General features: G+C 40.9%; 1 protein-coding gene across 3 annotated transcripts; it reads right to left on the bottom strand.

Annotated features, from left to right (window-relative positions):
• Positions 1-1,858: 1,858 nt before the first annotated feature.
• On the bottom strand, positions 1,859-18,025 carry LOC111871489 (DNA repair protein XRCC1). Of its 3 annotated transcripts, XR_002844030.2 has the most exons (12): positions 17,799-18,025; positions 17,516-17,710; positions 16,328-16,667; positions 15,364-15,501; positions 14,466-14,673; positions 11,155-11,268; positions 8,953-9,020; positions 5,590-5,695; positions 3,930-4,115; positions 3,686-3,771; positions 3,346-3,403; positions 2,019-2,059 (listed from the first exon to the last, which is right to left on the bottom strand). XR_002844030.2 is itself a non-coding variant. In XM_023864646.2 (11 exons), the coding sequence occupies exons 1-11, from the start codon at positions 17,847-17,849 to the stop codon at positions 1,964-1,966; spliced, it is 1,560 nt and encodes a 519-aa protein (XP_023720414.1). In that variant the 5' UTR covers positions 17,850-18,021; the 3' UTR covers positions 1,859-1,963. The 3 variants fall into 3 exon arrangements, 2 of the variants coding, with proteins under 2 accessions (XP_023720414.1, XP_023720415.1); XM_023864646.2 differs by lacking the exon at positions 3,686-3,771 and having other exon boundaries at positions 1,859-2,059; positions 17,799-18,021; XM_023864647.2 differs by lacking the exons at positions 3,686-3,771; positions 17,516-17,710 and having other exon boundaries at positions 1,859-2,059.
• Positions 18,026-18,486: the final 461 nt, after the last annotated feature.

Below are 18,486 nucleotides of genomic sequence, written 5' to 3'. Positions count from 1 at the left end.
AAATAAAATAAGAAAGCTACCGTGGTGTGTGGAAAACCTTTAGTGAACCGACACTCTCGGCAATTTTAACTATTGTAATTATTTTAATTAACTGGAACGTGGCTATTTTTAACAAAGTGAAGTTTTGTGTGTTGGTGATTTCTTTTTCTACTATAAATGCCTCTGATGATGGCTCCGTGGTGAGCCGAAACATGTAAGGCAGGTGGTGACGAGGTGGAAAACTTATAAAAGTGTCACATTTGACGGAAGGAACTTGATTGTTGACTACAGACGGGTTTTGGATTTATGATCAAATTTATTGGACTCTTTTGATACAGCGCGTGACTACACCTTAAAATTCCCTATTACACACAGTGTCCACAGTCACATCTTCACTAGCAGTTGCTCAATAATGGCTTTCAATTGCAGAAGTTCCCGTTCCTCTGGATTCCCAAACTATTCCCAGCCTTAGCTACAAGCAGCTCACAACTTTACCTCAGCAGTTCTCTGACTCACTGACTCAGTCACTCACCAACCAACTCACAACTCAACTGAATGAACTAACTCCTCACTAACTGTCCTGCTTATAACATATTGGCATGGACAACATAGAAAACACCATTCCTGTTGCTTTTAATCGTTTCTTGCATCCTGTTGTGTGTTTAATCAATAGTAGAGTGAATTTACCGACTACACAACACGTTTTTTATCACATTATCACTACATGTTTCGACCTCAAGAGGTCATCTTCAGGTATATGAACATGGCTGTATAATTACACGCAGTCACATTCACTTTTCACTCATTCGACCTTGTATCTTTTCCAGACTTACGCTCACTAATATATTGAGTTCTTTTTATAAAACACAGGTTAAAATTATTATTATTCTAATTTAATTGTTAATTGTTAAAAGTTCATGAATCAAGGTTCAAAGTTAAAAGTTCGTGAATCAAGCTTCAATTCATGTCATAAGTGACAATAATAATTTTAACCTGTGTTTTATAAAAGAACTCGATATATTAGTGAGCGTAAGTCTGGAAAAGCTACAAGGTCAAATGAGTGGAAAGTGAATGTGACCGCGTGTAATTATACAGCCGTGTTCATACACCTGAAGATGACCTCTTGAGGTCGAAACATGTAGTGACAATGTGATAAAAAACATGTTGTGTAGTCAGGAAATTCACTCTCCTATTCCTGTTGCTGTTTACAGGCCATTGCCAAGTAACAGCCATTGTCTGTTTGTTTCATGGATGTTACCTAGCAAAAAGTCTATATGCCACAATATGTACAGGGGAGTGGAGGTATAGCTCCACCATTCTTGACATCAGCACTAGATGGTGGTCAGTGGTGAGCTTCATGACCCAGCTGTTTTACTCCTGGGGAAATAGCACTTTGGACGCTGGGTGTGCCCCAGATTTTGTCTGGACACTGTGGATTACAGAAAATTCTCTTGCCCCTGTCATGAACTGAACCCTGGACTTTCAGCCTGTAACCTATCACTATTGCAACTGAGTTATCCTGGCTCCGATCTGAACTCGGCACTTTCCAATAATCAAGCTTATTCTGTGAACTTATGATGTATGGTCAATCTCAAAAATACAAACACTGCTACACATTTTCAACTCAAAGAGAGCAAATGTTATATTCAGCACAGGACTTTCAGAGGTTTTAGCTTTTGTTCTGGAAACAATGGAATTGCTAGTGAAACAAAGGCTTGAGAAATGCTACTCTCTGAGAATCTAACAAACTACCCAGCTCCATGGAGCCTCCAATCACTCAGCTAAAAGTTAAAAACAGTAGAAGTTTCTCAAGGAGTGGCATATGTGCACCATGAGAGTTGGCACACATTCATGTAAGAAGGAAACTGACACATCAAGGTAATGTATAAAACATTTTTATTTTTCATTAAAGAAAACACAGGTAATACTCGTAACGCAGAACAGACCGAATAAATTGGATGTTATGTAATTTTGTACAACTCTGTCACATCAACTGATATGGTCCTGTGGGCAACAGTGTTCCTGCATCATTGCATGCCCACACCCAGTCAGGTTTCACCACCAGTTGTTTGGACTGCACCTGTGAAGAGAGCATCTCTCATTAAGTCCCATAAACTAAACTGGAGAGCACACAGTTCTGTCCTGTCTTGCCTGTTTCACTGTGGCAATTTTAACACATGTACACCAAGCCTGTTCCTTCTCATTCTGTTAAGGACATGACTGGAGTAGCAATGTAGCTACCCTTAAGATGTAATTCATTGCTAAATTTTTATTTTTTTGGCATTTATATTTTAGTTATGTATTACTTTTATTTTTTTACTGTTATATCATGTAGTACTGCTGGCACAGTTTTCAGCTAGGTCTAGCATTTGTTAAATTACTGTCCATTAAATTGGTTTTATTATCACACCATTTTCTTTCCTCTAACTCAAATTAGTTGGTAGGAAGGGAGTAACTCAGCAACATGATCAGTATATCCTCATCTTTAGACACCTGGCCCATCTGGTCTCATGAGTATTGAGTAATGAACCCCATGGGGCCTGGCACCAAGAATAAACGTGGTGGCGAGGGCCAGCAGCAACTTACCCAACCCACCAACCACTCCATCGAGGGAACATCAAAACCTACAACTAAAACACATGTAATAAAGTGGTTCACCTGTGGCACATGTTCATTAAGCAGACAATCACATTCAAAATAAAAATCAAGACAATGGATAATCTCCAGCAAATTAATCACTGTATTAATATACCATTATCACAAATTTCTAGCTCACAGAACAGAGATCTTCAGTTCTGTATAATCAGAGGTGAGGGATCTCAGAAGGGCCTCAATCAAGCTGGTTCTGGCTCTAGCATTCATAGTAAGGGCTCTCTAGGGCCGCGCCATAGCTCAAGTGGTTAGTTGCTGGATTCCAACCGCAGTGGCCTTGGTTTGATACCAGGTCTGGTCAAGTGGGATTTGTGGTGGACAAAGTGACACGGGCAGGTTTTCTCCAAGTACTTCCGTTTCCCCTGTCAATCTTCATTCCACCAAATTCTCCATAATTCTCATAATCACCTGGGGCTGGCTACAATAGCCCAATCAGTGGCCACTGTGCCAAGTGGACCCAGTTCGACTCCAACCCCCCACTAAGTGAAAACAGGGATCTCTAAGGGGTTGCCAGCAGAGGGCCCAATAGATCCAGCAGCAGTCTGAGTACTTGTGGCAACTGGAAGTTGTCCCTCCTAAAGCACTACCAATATCAATATTTGGATTTCTCTGGTTCTCCCCCTGTACATGAACTTCACAATGTGGATGACATGTTTGGTATCCTGTGTTGTGTTCTGCTGTCTGTTTAATCCAGCTAAATCATTTTACACATACCTTCTTGTTTGAAATTACAAAGTCAACATGTTCACCATTCAACTGGTCCACTAATGACCTGAAACAAATACAACAGTTACACAAAGTCCAGGAGACACACAGTAAGGTACAAATGATAAACTTTCACATTTTCTGAAGCTGCAGGCCTCCTCTTCTTGTAAAACAATTTACAAATGCAAAATTCTGAACCAAGTATCTCTATAAAACAATGTCGCATGTGGAGTACAAAACAACTTCTATAATCCTGTACACATATTCCATGCACTGCCAATGATGGCTACTGTTCACATCACACCAACAATTTAAGCCTAAACATGTACTAATAAAATGAAAAACTCACATTTTACAGAACACACACAGCATATAGTAATAGCACATTCCCCACTGGGTAGGAAGCCGGATACTGCAGAGAAGAATTTCTTGCCTCTGTCAAGAATCAAACCCAACTTTCTCAGTCACCCACCCTACAGCCTACTCATTATAGCAAATGAGCTACCCCAGTTCCCTTGAAGGCTATGATGTATGTTAACAAGGCAATAACCACATGTTACATAGGACACATATAAATATAGGAAAAACTTTACCCCCGGAAGGCTATAATGTATCTCTTTAGTTTGCTCCTGACAACTGCGCTCAGCTCCTCATGAAGATGGAAACATTTTCCATCAAAGAAGTCGTGTAACTGCGGCAAAGGCAAGTTGGCAGTAGCAGGAAGCTCTCCATCACTGTCCACATCCGTGTCCTCATCATATGGATTGACAGCCCTCACCCTGCCAACACAAGGTTCACACACTCCAACACTGCTGTAATGGACTTCTTCAGACTACAGAAACCTAGGAGGCTGAGTAGCCATATCATAACAAATAATTATAACATCTGAACATGTCCCATTGTTTCTCAACTGCATATGTTATATGATATCATATGGATGTGAATGAATTGGGAAAAATGTGGAAGGAACCAGTTGCCTATTTTAAGAAACCACTATGCAGTCATGTAAAAATTATATTCACAGAAAAATAATGAGCACAATAAATTCAAGGAATTCTTCATACCCCTTGGGTCAGAATCATGCTTTCTTGTCTGCTATCTAGAACAAATTAAAATATATAAAACTATAATTCTACCTGTTGTTTTTATATGGGTATGAAACTTGGTCTCTTAAATTAAGAGAACATAAACTGATAGTGTTTGAGAACATGGTCCTGAGAATATCTGGAGCTACGAAAGAGGATGTAATAGGAGGCTGGAGAGAGGTGCATAACGAGGAGCTTCATAATTTTAATTCCATGTTGAATATTATTAGGATGATCAAGAACAAGGAAGATTGGATGGGCAGAGCATGTAGCATGCATCAGATAGAAGAGAAATGCATATGAAGTTCTGCTGGCAATATCTGAAGGAGACAACTTTGAAGACCTAGACATAGACGGGAGAATAATATGAATGTATGGCAGGGTGTGGACTGTGTTCACACCATTCAGGACCAGGACCAGTGGTAGAATCCTTCTGGTCCCATAAAATACTGAGAATTTCTTGACTAGACAATTCCCTATTAACTTCTCAATAAGGATTCTACTCCATGGAGTTGGTTAGCTAGTTAGTATTTATGTTAAGAATTGAGAAAAACCACAGAGAACCTAAGTGACATTAGGAGCCTCTAGGCTGAGAACATAACCTGGTGCCTCTTAAATATTAAGCAGATATGTTAACGTCTGAACCATTATGTTTGGTAGTGTGACGTGTCGCGCTATGCAGGACACCAGCAGTCAGTTCTGAGTTCTCAATCTAGCCAGCGGAGAGTAATGAGTTAGCCAGCAACCAGTCAGTTGTATTCTGGCATTTGCAGTCTGGTATTTGTGATACTGCAGATAGCAGTAATTGTGAATCTGTAAATTGTGTGATTGTAAGAGCGAATGTGAAATAAAATTCGCTATATCCACTAAGGCGTGAAGTTATTTGTCATGTATACACTCAACATCAGACAGTATAAAAAATATAAAACCAATAATATGGTGTAATGGTTACTGTTTATCCTTCATACAGCAAGGTTACTGGGTTCCACCTCAGCCTGGCCACCAAATAACTATAAGACCTACATATTTCCTGCAGTTCCAGAAATTAACCTTGAAATCTGCCACAATTCCATTCCACATACTTCCCAATTCATCATCCTGCCATTTGATAAAAGAATACTGTTAAACAGCCCAGCTACTTGAAATAACAGTCAAAAAAAAAACCAACCTCTCGATCTCATCCTCTGTGTCAGACCCTGATTGAGGCCGCCCATCATCATCATCATCACCACTCAGTCCTCCAGTGTCTTGCTGACAGGGTGGGTCAGGAACATCTAAACAAACCCACATGACACGTGTCTATCAGTTGATATGAATCATGTCACACAAGTATTCTACAGTACCTGATACCACCCTTGTCCATCAAGTAGCCTCAGTATTTAAACATGTTACAATGATGATTTTAATCTACTGGGGAAAAAACACAAATTCCACAAAGAACAACACAGACATTCTATTACATGCCAGTAAGGGAGGTTGGTCTAGCAGTAAACAAAGAGAAAAGTAAGTATGCCGGTAAGTACATGTATCATTTGTAAATGTTGAAGAGTTAATATATATTGGAGCGGCACTAACATAACAGAACTGAAGAGTACAGTCTTCTAGGCTGCATTGCTGTGTAGTCCAGAGGAAGTCAAAAATTCAGTAGAACATATTGCCTCCATCCTCAGGGTCAAAGAGCACAGCAAACAAGAAACCAGCAGAAGCGGGCAGCAAGCAGGCTCAGAGCTGAGTCCAGTGGCAGGCTGATGTGAACCTTAAGATTCTTTAAAAGGCTCAGTGATTATCAGTACCCTGTTCGATGGAGTTACTGAGACTGAGTCCACTTGGTACTGCACCCACTACTGGCGTATTGTACCAGCCCCAGGTCATAGATGATGCTGATTGTGGAGCAATTGATGGAATGAGAACTGGCAGGGGAAACCAAAGTACTTGGAGAAAACCTGCCCCAATGCCACTTTGTCCACCACAAATCCCACACGATCAGATCCAGGCTCAAACCTGAGTCACCATGGTTAGAAGCTGGCAACTAACCACCTGAGCTATGACACGGCCATTCCATGGAGTTAGTCAGATGGTTCATGCCTCCTCCACATCCTGGCCAGCTCAAGACTACCATCTCTGATCTGCATTCTGAAATTCCCAATAATTAAATGAGCCAGCCAAGAGGGACTAGAGCACAATGGAAGCTCAGTTACACTGTAAATATCTAATGGAGACTGGACGTGTATGTACTTCATACATGTAGCCTACAGTGAAAATAATGCATATAGTAACGACTTTACATACATCACCGATTGGTGTGAGGAGACGGTGCAATATATGCCATAATACACTTTCAAGCAGTCCCCTCACTAAACCTCTGTACCCAAGCCTTGTCTCCCTCATATGCTATCTACATTCCCACCCCTTGCAGTCCCCTACTCACTACCCTAACAATATTATACCATGCTTGCTGTTGGTTTATTCCTGACATAAGCAATGCATTAAGTGGCCACCGTAGTCTAGGGGTAACATCCCCACCTCATGACTCAAGGTATGCGGGTTCAAACCCGGCGGAGGTCGTGGAATTTTTAAGGGTGGAAAAATTCAGTGAACAAGTCCTCCAGGAGGGACTTTAAGCCGTGTGTCCCATGTGATTTACGGCACGTAAAAGATCCTCATGTCTCTAGGAGACCTCTGAGCATAATTAGACAAGTTTCCCATCCAAGTAGTTTCCAATTCCTCCAGTAGATGCGGAAGTATTGGGGACCACTACCAGAGAGGGCTGACCTTGCTGGCAGAATGGGGCTGATAGCGAGCACCAGTACTGGAAGGGCGACTAGTTAGACTAATTAAAGGGGGGCGCACAATAGATCAATAAATGGTCACAACGCATGTGGAAACCCACCACCTCCAAATAATAAAAATAATAATAATAATAATAATAAGCAATGCATTTCTCTCCTTCACCTTATTAGTTCCCTAGCTCACACTAGTACAGTCAGTTTCAGAGTGTGGTGTGTCAGCCGGAGCATAAACATACCAGGCATAAGTTTAATCATATAAAAAGACTGAGTAGAACTAAACTGGTCTATAGGGAATGTTCCAGGTTTGTATTCAGAAGGTGCTTGGTTCAAATCGTGGCTGGATAGTCAATTACCCTATGGAATTTCCTTCTTTACCACAAGCCCTTTAAGCAAACAACAGAATATTACCTCATTCAGATCATGATCACATCCTTTCAAATCCTCTTCAATTCGTCAGTCATGCTATCATCCAATGCTACAGTCTCAATACCAAAAGCAACATTAAATAACACAGAAATGAGAAGCAAGGGTCGTGAGAAGAACAAGAATTAAAATTTTTAGGAAATAAACCTCTGGGACACCCCAGAATAAGCAGTCATGTCAGATACTGGAGAACATCAAGAAGACAGGAAATCATCATCATCAGTAATGTCAGACGACAGGTCCACAGTCTCTTCCAAAACAATTCCTCCACTTAATGTGATCTAGAGCTTTCTCCTTCAAATGACAGTATCCTATTCTGTCCCCAAGGTCATCCAGCATCTTCTTACGTCTTCTTCCTCGTCTTCTTGTCACTTCTATCCGCCCCTCTATCTTTCCTTCGATAACTTCTTTCTGAAGGCAGTTTCCGCGTAAAACGTGACCAATCCAATTAGCCTTCCATTTTCTTATTTCATGTAGGATATTCCTCTGCTCACTAACTCTAATTAACACTTCTTCATTTCTCACATAATCGGTCCAACTGATCTTCTCCATCCTTCTCCAACACCACATTTCAAAACTTTCCAGATGTTTCTGATCTACTGCCCTAAGTGTCCATGTTTCAGCCCCATACAGAGCTATGCTCCAAATGTAGCATTTCACTAGTTTCTTCCTCAAATTTAAGTCCAATTTGCTGGTAAAAAGATTCTTCTTCTTGCTAAATGCAGCTTTTGCCATGGCAATCCTGGATTTAATTTCACTAGTACACCTTCCATCATCTGTTAACAAGCTACCCAAATATTTAAAACATTTCACATTCTCCAGTTGTTTTTGGTCTATCTTTATTGTTACTGGGGTTGGTTGTCTCGAAATTTTAATTACTTTTGTTTTCTCCACATTCATTTCCACGCCATAGCATTCAATTAAGCTATCAATCATGCCCTGTAGCACAGTTTCTTCCTTAGCCATTAACACAAGGTCATCTCCATATTTCAGTTTGAATAATTTGCCCTCCTAATTTGAAGTCTCCGAGCCCATCCTGAGCTTCCTTGGTAAGGCATTCGCTGTACAAGTTGAACAGAATTGGTGATAAACAGCATCCTTGTCGAACTCCTCTTCCAATCTGCACACTTCTTGTCTCCCCTCTGTCTAACTTTCTGATCCATGTACAATTTGCTAATCAATCTTCTTTCACGCCAATCGATACCTGTTTCCTTTAGGATCTAAAAGGAAAAATTGTGAGAAGAAAAAGAGGGTGGAGACTTTCTGTTCAGTTTATACAAAATGGAAGCGATGCTGAATGAAGAATGTGGCCTACTAACCCTGCACCAGCTCTGGAATCTCATCCTCACTCTCCGGTTTGTTCTGGTCTCGTTTGTCAAGGGCAAACCTGAAAATTATGAGAACAATTGCAAAATATGAGACTAGTCATGCACTGCACAAAATCTTCCTTTGTTTCTTCACATTTAAACCATATCCTCCATATTCAAATATCCCACTACTGACTCTGGAGGCCAAATTTAAAATTGACAGTAATGAGACTTATAATGTAGAAAATGTGATGCTAGACCTCCCAGGGCCTGCTGAACAAGTGAAATGCTACCTCAGTCATGTGACACACACACAATTAGGGTTAACTTCAGGTTAGCATGTTTCACAAAAACATTGCGCCACAGCACAATGGAGTTATTCATGATCACACTACAACAATGTGTCTGGTCTAAAGCACAACCACAGCCATGACACACATCAACCTGCTGCTAGGCAATGATGCAATAAACGTGGCTTCACAATAATAGAGGAAATGGTGCTTTCTACGGGGTCTGACCCAAGGCTATATAATGAGAGTCTGTCTGTAGCTAGGGAGATTAGAGATTTGTAACTGAGAGTTCAGAAGTTGTTAAGAGAACTGGAATACAATGGCATACAATGGAGTGCAATAGAGAGTAAGAGAACTAAAATTGAGTCAATCTAGCCTGAGGTGCCAGCCTGCCAGGATATGAGATTTGGAGCAAATTAATCAAACTGAGGAATCGAGGCGTCAGAAGTACGGAGTGCAGTTCAGTTCAGATTTGAAAGACAGCCTGTGAAGGGAAGACTCTGTGTGTTCTGTAGTACAGTGATATCTGAGGCGTCAATGTTATAGCTCCTGTGTTAAAATCCGTTGGCAGGAAACCGATAGAGAAAACATTGTAAAGGAATATCCATTATTGAGAGCTGTTAAGAAGACTAGTGACAGCAGACTGAGAAAATCTAGTGTGGAGTGATTTGTAGCATGAAAATCAGCACCAGTGTTATACTTATTTGTTGTTATGACTTGTACGTGGTCAATAAATCCAATTACCAATCCGAACCCCGTCTATAGTCACTAATAAAAACTGGATCTGTTTCCACCCTCAGGTGGGGGGTGGAGATGGAAGACACCTACTCCCTTCAGTCCATTAGAAACAGCTAACCTCAATCAGGCCCTCATCAGATATCCAAGAAGAATTTCTCCGATCATACTGACCTTCCCAATGAGCTACTAACCTCACTGCGATAAGGTGAATCCACATCACAGAAATATCCAAACTGGGTAGACTGATCACAGTGGTTAAACATGCCGTGTGAGCTAATATTTCTTGGGGAAGGAGGGGGGAATGAAAGTGAACATGCATGAAGTGGTAGCAATTAGAACGGATAAACCTATCAGTGTCGTTATATCTGGCATCTGACACAATATCAGTAATGAACTGCTACAAAAAAAAGTGAGGACAAACTGAAGTGGAAAAACTGTCAATGAAATCGAACCATAAGCATTCAGAGATACTGACAAAGGTGATAACTACAACACTATACCTCCCACAGGGAGTCTCTGAAGTTGCTTTCCTACCTGTTGAATGTTTCATTTGCCAACAGTTTCTTGCTTTACAATGAACAGAAGATTCTATAGCAGAAGAACAGAAACCATAAGATACCAATAAAATTAGTCCTGCTGTGTGTTTCAGACATAATGAACAATTTGCCCCTCGCCTTAAATGGTAATTAACCCTCATCCAATATGAAGGAATGCCTCACTGAACATCTACTACAATCAGAACAGCAACAACATGGATTTTATTGTGTGCTCAAATGGAGAAGTGAAAGCTGGAATATGGAAAACTTGTATATCAGAAGGCTTGGGCTACATCCAGAAGAATGTTTTCAAAAGTACCACATGCTGCAACATTTCTGCTACAGAACACGATCTAAAGATCTGATCATAACAGGGAATACAAGTCTGTGGTGCCAAAAAGAATTCTTTGGGATTTTTGGCAGCCCTTAAAAATGTGAATACCAAACAGATACATAACGTTTAATTTTAAACATATTCTGTGGAAGGTAAAGTGCAGAAAACAATCTGAAAGGTAAAGGGTAATGAATACAGTATGTCATCAACATACAGGAACACTTAACAAAAGACATTCATCAAACTGTTATTGTCATAACATGAAAATAGGAATTCTTCTGTCTCATATAACAATTCTATAGTCAATGACACCAACCTTCTCCATGGAAGGCGTCTCCTCTTGCTGTGACAGTTCTCAACCCAATCCTTGCACACAATATGCCCTTTCCCCCAGACCTGCTGGAATTTTGGTGTGTTAGGAAATGCACACCTGGAACACCACATTATTCAGATCCATGAGCAACAAAAGAAGTAACAAAGTATACTCACTTTGGCATAAAATATTTTCAATTTAAAATTTTGTAACCTTTTTTATTTTTTGTAATGTATATCTGGCCCATTTAAACAACCATGCCCTAGTAATCAAGCTTCTTCTTATACATATTTTTTTTCATTTCTAATTCATTCATATACTCGTATTTATAGTCAAAATATCCTCTTCATCACTTTCCTCCTCACAGTGAGAGACAAAGTTTCATAACCACACAAAAAAAAGAACAGAAATATAGTTCTAGACACTTCAGTCTGTAGCAATTCACAAAGAACTTGTCTGAACAGGCTGTAACATACTGCAGTTCATTAGTTCTAGCAACATTATATAATGTACATAGTATTATTTTTTTTTATTGCTACTGAGGGTGTTTGAGAACAGGGTGTTGAGGAGAATATTTGGACCAAAGAGAGATGAAGTGACAGGAGGTTGGAGAAAACTCCATAATGAGGAGATTCATAACTTTTACTCTTCTCCAAGTACAACTAGAATGATCAAGTCAAGGAGGATGAGATGGGCAGGTCATGTAGCACAAATGGGGGAGACAAATGCGTATAGGATATTGGTGGGAAAGCCAGAAGGAAAGAGACCACAGGGAAGACCTAGGTGTAGGTGGGTGGACAATATTAGAATGGATCTTAGAGAGATAGGATGGGATGGTATGGATTGGATATCTCTGGCTCAGGATAGGGACCAGTGGGGCTTTTGTGAACACGGTAATGAACTTTTGGGTTCCATAAAATGCTGGGAACTTCTTGAGTACCTGCAGAATTGGACTCTCCTCCAGCAGGGCTCAGCTCCATGAGTAAGTAAGTAAGTAAGTAAGTAAGTAAGTAAGTAAGTAAGTAAGTAAGTGGGGTGGGACCAAGTCCCTTGTACTGCCGCCACTTCTGGCCTACTGTACCAGCCCCAGAGGATAGGTGAGGGTGATTGTGGAGTAATTGGTGGAATGAATATTGGCAGGAGAAACCGAAGTACTCGGAGAAAACCTGCCCCAGCGCCACTTTGTCTACCACAAATCCCACTTGACCAGACCTGGGATCGAACCTGGGCCGCCACGGTGGGAAGCCAGCGACTAACTGTTTGAGCTATGGTGCAGCCAATGTACAAAGTAACACACTCAAGATGTAAAGCATGACAAATTTTGAGTATCGCATACTGCAGCCACAACAGCTCTACCATGTTTCCATTTTCTTTAGGGTTACTTTTCCCTTCACTGCCTGGCCCAAAAGAGCCCTGGAGGCAAGCCTGCTCCCTGTTCAATTCATACTGCAGTCGGTACCATAACAGTGACCACATACCTCAAGCTAACGCTCAGATTGAGTACAGGAGATAAAACATCACAGTTACACAACTACACTCATTCTGTAGGGACCAGGTTAACATTTCAGCCCTGCAAATGACTATACTAAGGCTTTTCATGATTTTACTCAGCCTTTCAAGTTAAATGCTGAAAGATCATCTCAAATTCAGCCATGTCTGTTACCTTCCAGCACACTGTGCTGTGTCTGTAATTGGTCTTGTAGCTGTTGACTCAGCACATAAATAATAAAGAATAGAATTAAACTGAATTATTATTGCTCTACAGCCCCTTATTGGGCCTTAGCCGCCTTTTCAGTTTCTTGATTCTGTACACTGTCAGTAGGGCTCTTGGACAGGGTTATCAGCCTGTCACAAGGCCTCTATCTATAGAGAGAACACAAAAACAGAATAAACACACACAATACAGACATCCAGTTCTGGCATTGGATTCGAACCCATGATCCCTGCATTTGAGTGAGCAAACACAGTTCATGCCTTAGACTGCGCAGCCTCTGCAATCAGAACCTTTACCTTTACTACATATTAATGAGTAACCCAAGTATCTTCAAATTTTACTGCAATATTACTTGCCATGTTAGTGCTGCAAATCACAGAAATTGTATTTGTAAAAACGAAATCAAAAGCCTATCCTTGTAGACTTCTTGTTAGGGACAAATTCTATGGTTAGGCTTTGGGTGTTTTTTTTTTTTTTACAAAATAAACTTCTACAGTTGGCAGCAAAAGCACGGCTGACATAATAATTTTAAACAACTTGGACAAGATTTGCAGGTATCTGAAAAATAAACAATGTTATGAATTTTACCTCCAAGCTCCCACACACCTTCATCATCGATGATGCTTAAGCAAAGGCATAATTTAACTTTAGCCTTTTCATTGGGCATCACAGTAAATCTCCATGAACTGTAGATGACAGTAAATAAATGTGTAAACAGGCATCACACTTCAGTTGCACTATTCCTGATGAAGGAAATTACAGAACCCATTTAGTACAGCTACTTGTAACATGTTTTTGGACATTATCCATCATCTTGCCTATATTTAAAAACCGTCCTGTTTATTTCTCAAAACAAGTTTTGGAAACTGGATTCTGTCTCTGTCCTCAGGTAAAACCTACTCAGTTGGGCACAATAGATAGAGCTAGTCCACCTATGCCACTTTCAAGATCTTTTGATCTTATTTCCATTTAGTACAGACTGGATGGGCCCAACGGTTGTGGCAAAGGGAAAAACCAATGCCTGTACATAAATTCAGAACAATCACTGTAATGACTGGGCTACCCATGGACCATCCCATAATTATTATTATTATTATTATTATTATTTGGAGGGGGTGGGTTTCCCCATGCACTGAGACCAGTTGTTGATCTATTGTGCGTCCCCCTTTAATTTCTACTGTCATCATGCCCTTCCAGTACTGGTGCTCGCTATCAGCCCCGTTCAGCCAGCGAGGCTGGCAGTGGTACCCGATACTTCCCCATCTACTGGAGGCATTGGAAACTACTAGGGCAGGAAACTTTGCCTAATTTTGCTCAGAGGTCTCCTAAAGACATGAGGATCTTTTACGCACCGTAAATCTACGACACGGGACCCACGGCTTAAAGTCCCTCCTGGAGGACTTGTTCCCTGAATTTTTCCATCCTTAAAAATTCCACGACCTCCGCCAGGTTTGAACCCGCGTACCTTGAGTCATGAGTTGGGAACGTTACCCCTAGACTACAGAGGCCGCTATCCCAGTGATTAAGTGTGAAGACATATATTGCTGACACAGAGAGACCTATCTCTCTTCCATACACTGCAATGATCTCAGCAACTCACACCAGATGTGTGCATGAGCTGTCCCAGTCTGACTTGTAGCGTGCGCCCATCTCAAGAGCCATCGTGCGCAGGTTGGCCCGGTGCGGGTTCTGGTACCCACTGATTACTAGCGTGACACCTTCCAGCAGCCTTCCAAATGGTTTTCCAAGAGGTCTGGGCTTCTTTACAACTGGTTCTTCTGTCTTCTTAGCTTTTGAGTTGTGACGTTCTACACAAAGAACATACTGTAAACTGCTCGTGCTCCAGGGAACATCTTTCATACCAAATGGGTTGCTTTAACGGTACTGCTCTAAATCCATATTCAGAAGACACTCAGTTTGAATCTTGGCTAGAATGGCAGGACGATGCATCAATTTAGGCAATGGCCACTTCCTTCCAATTCATCATTTATCTATCATCCTACTATTTGACACTATATAGTCTAGCTATTGACAGTGTCATAAAATAACCACTGCAAAACTGCTCCAAAATATTTGGTGGCAGTAAATATACTCTACAGAAGTATGAAACACAAGCAATAAATGCAGATGCAGACAATGGCTACCTACTGGGAAAATTGTGGAAAATGTTACAATAAAAATCCTATGAAGTACCCCATTTCTGTAACTCTATCACCATTCCAATTTGATAATTTATACCTACAGAATCAATCCATAACATTTTCATGCTAGAACTGTGTCAGTCTTTGAGTATATGATATATTATTATTCATAAAATTTCCATTTCATAATAATGACTCATTCACCTGGAAACTAAACCTTAAGGTTCTTCGAGATGGAAATAAATCATTATGAGTGCCTGCTATAAATTCTGATGATCCAATTTTACAGAATACACAAAGCAGAATGGAAGATTTCTTGCCAGTGACTGGGTTAACACTCTAACAACATGACCTTACCTGAATTTTCACCCCTGGCTTTCTGAGTACCATTCTTTTGAGAAACTTCTTCTTTCAGTTTCAGAGGTTTTGCCTTTTGTACTGGTTTGTGCCTTGCAAGAGAAGCTGGTGATGAAGCTTCACGAATTGCTGCTGCTCCTATGGGCAGGTACATTAACTATGAACATCATACACAAAATTTGCAGCTCCTTTTCTACTAGTGTTTGTGGTGTGTCTTAATAGGCCAGTGATCAGCTCTGTGGCTATGAGGAAACAGGTCCACTTAAATCTATGGTTCATGAAGATGCATTATATAAAGTGGCATGTAAAAAAAGGAGCTCAAGATTTTCACAGCAACATAATATATAAATTATTTCTGGGTAATAAGCCATGTCAGATAAACATAAAAAGGCTTTACTGGTTTCCAAAACATAAGCTTATTATGCTAATGCAACGGTGCATTCATTGCAAGCACATTTTGTTACAATGTCTAATTCTGTATAATATCAGCAGTTCCACCAAGTATCACTTCTTATTTATGTATTTATTTACAGTTTATTTAACGATATGATCAAGAGCTGAGCACACAGGCTACTGAATTGAATAACTGGGCAATTACTTAACAATAAATCAGGAAGGTAACAGAAGAAATGGGTCATGGCCTAATCTGAAAGTATTAGCCTAGCATTTTCTTGGGAAACTGAAGAAAACCACAAAACACCTTACCTGTAATAGATGGTCTTCAGGACAAAATCTGAACCTGAGACTTTCTGAATATGAACCAAAGGGGAATCAATTAAAGTGCAAGATTTAGTATAAAGAATTACTGCTTAGAATATGTCAATACTGAAGATCGGGAACAGCCATACGTCTAAAAGGACAGACAACCAGTTCCTTCATGGCTGCACTGTGCAAGATCAACAGAATCACATAATACACTGTAGGCCTAATTGTGCTAGGTAACCTCCTAGCTGTAATAACTTACCTCTCAAAGGCTGTGTCTCAACGTCTTTCCGTCGTGCAAACAGACTCCCGGCACTGATGGAGTTCAACTCATCATTGTCATCCTTCACAAGAAAACGCCCAAGCTTGTTGCTCAAAGCAGCAGGTTTATCTTCAGTGGTCACTGAGTGAAATGTGATGAATGCCAAACCATACTGTACATGCTTGTTAAACGGCTGTGTGCACACCACTTTCACTCTATCCCACTTCTGCTCTGCCTCTGGCTTGGATAATTTGTCTGATGTAAACATACGCACCCGGTTGGGATTACTACCACTGCGTGCTTCCATCGGCGACATGAATGATGATGCAACCAACAATACCTAATCAACATCATGCCCAATTTTAGTCACTGTACAAAATAAACTGCTGAATGTTAATTTGTTAGTTCTTAGTTCTAAGAGACACAAATTCAAAGGGAGTATTTTCAGTGGTGTCAATGTTATACCAATAATCAACAATTTTTTCTATGAGCATTTTACCACTTCAGCCAGGATAGCGCAGTCGGTATAGCGACTGCGCTATCCTGGACAACCGAGGGGTCAGAGTTTGAGTCCCGGTGGGGGCAAGAATTTTCTCTTCTCCAAACCGTCCAGACTGGCTCTGGGGTCCACCCAACCTCTTACCCAATGGGTACTGGGGATTCTTTCCCCGAGGGTAAAGCAGTAGAGGCGTGAAGCTGACCACTCACTTCCAACTAGTGCCGAGGTCAAGAAAATGTGGATCTATACATCCACCCCCATACACCTTCATGGTGTACTGCTTAATTAGTTAAGCACAGAAACAACTTTACCTTTACATTACCACTTCACTTGGCTGCTGATCAGCCATCATAATAGCACAAGTACTATTGTGCCAAATGCACATTTACCAATTGTTACAACTTCATCAGGTAGCTGGAAATGGGCAGATACCAAATGTCTAAAATATGGGCTTCTGCCCTCTTTCAGGTAACCAACTGCATTTGGTACAACAGTGCATGTTCACTAACAAAGGCTCATGCTTAAGTACTCAGAGACAGCACTAATTATTCAGGTAGACGTCCCTGGACTTAATTATGTGACTAAGCCCTATGCCATAAAGGCATATGGGGAAGTTGAGGTACAGAGTAAGAACGTAATTACACTTGACACTGTTCTCTGAAAGTCCATTTATAATAAACTTGAAGTACCTCAAACCCCAAATCAGGTGTACTTGATCGACCAACCAACACTTCAATAAATGCACTGTTTTCATTTCCAACATCGACAGAAGTAATGACGGCTTCTCTTTCTAACTGGAGAACGACAGAGGCCTGCTTCTCTCCTGCATTTTTACACTTCCAAGTCTTGCTATCACAGCTCAAGAGATTCGCCGCTGGGTAGTTCTGTTGAAATCAGGATAATACAGTACTGGGTTATGTGGTTACGACTAATCAAGAATACAACAATCTATCAAAGAGGTCGTTCACTTACCGAATCTTCACTACTGCAACTCACAATACGCTCGATTTTAACTGTCGGCATTTCACCTAACCAAACTCTTAAACAACATAACGCCAATGAACATATTTTACACACCGTACACTACTTCTCCACAATTCTTACAACCGCTCATAAACTTCGCACAATCATTTGTTCCAACGGTGCTTTCGAAAAGTTCCAGTCAGCCGTGGCAGGAATTATACCCTCTGGTAAGCAACTCAAAGGCAAAGATATTTACAACATACGTTTTGTATTTTTCTGTTACAGAGTGCTGAACCATTCGAAAGACTAGCAAGTGTACAGTTTCCCACCACGACGGCCCGGGTTCGATCCCGAGTCTGGTCAAGTGGGATTTGTGGTGGACAACGTGGCGCTGGGGCGGGTTTTCTCCGAGTACTTCGGTTTCCCCTGCCAATCTACATTCCACCAAAATGTCCATCATAATCACCTGGGGCAGGTACAATAGGCCATTCAGTGGCCGCCGTGCCGAGTGGACCCAGCTGGACTCCACCCCCCCACTAAGAGAATTTAAAAAAAGTGCAATTACTAGGTTGGGCACGCGATAGCGTACTTGGTTGAGGGGCTACACTACAAGACGGAAGGTCGCGGCTTCAAGTCCCGATGAGGTCATTGGATATTTTTTCAGTTGACCTAATCCTTCCAGCCGCACTAGGCCCTG

This window comes from Cryptotermes secundus, unplaced genomic scaffold, assembly GCF_002891405.2.
Source record: "Cryptotermes secundus unplaced genomic scaffold, Csec_1.0 scaffold549, whole genome shotgun sequence".
Taxonomy (NCBI): Eukaryota; Metazoa; Arthropoda; class Insecta; order Blattodea; family Kalotermitidae; genus Cryptotermes; species Cryptotermes secundus.
This window is presented reverse-complemented; position numbering and strand designations above follow the sequence as displayed.

Excerpts from the sequence above, each read along its gene's own strand:
- LOC111871489 (XM_023864646.2), bottom strand. The coding sequence starts at position 17,849 with ATGCCGACAGTTAAAATCGAGCGTATTGTGAGTTGCAGTAGTGAAGAT. Across the intron at positions 14,674-15,363 it reads AGCCAGGGGTGAAAATTCAG|AACGTCACAACTCAAAAGCT; the intron begins GTAAGGTCATGT and ends TTCTTTGTGTAG. Across the intron at positions 3,404-3,929 it reads TACATTATAGCCTTCCGGGG|GTCATTAGTGGACCAGTTGA; the intron begins GTAAAGTTTTTC and ends TATTTGTTTCAG.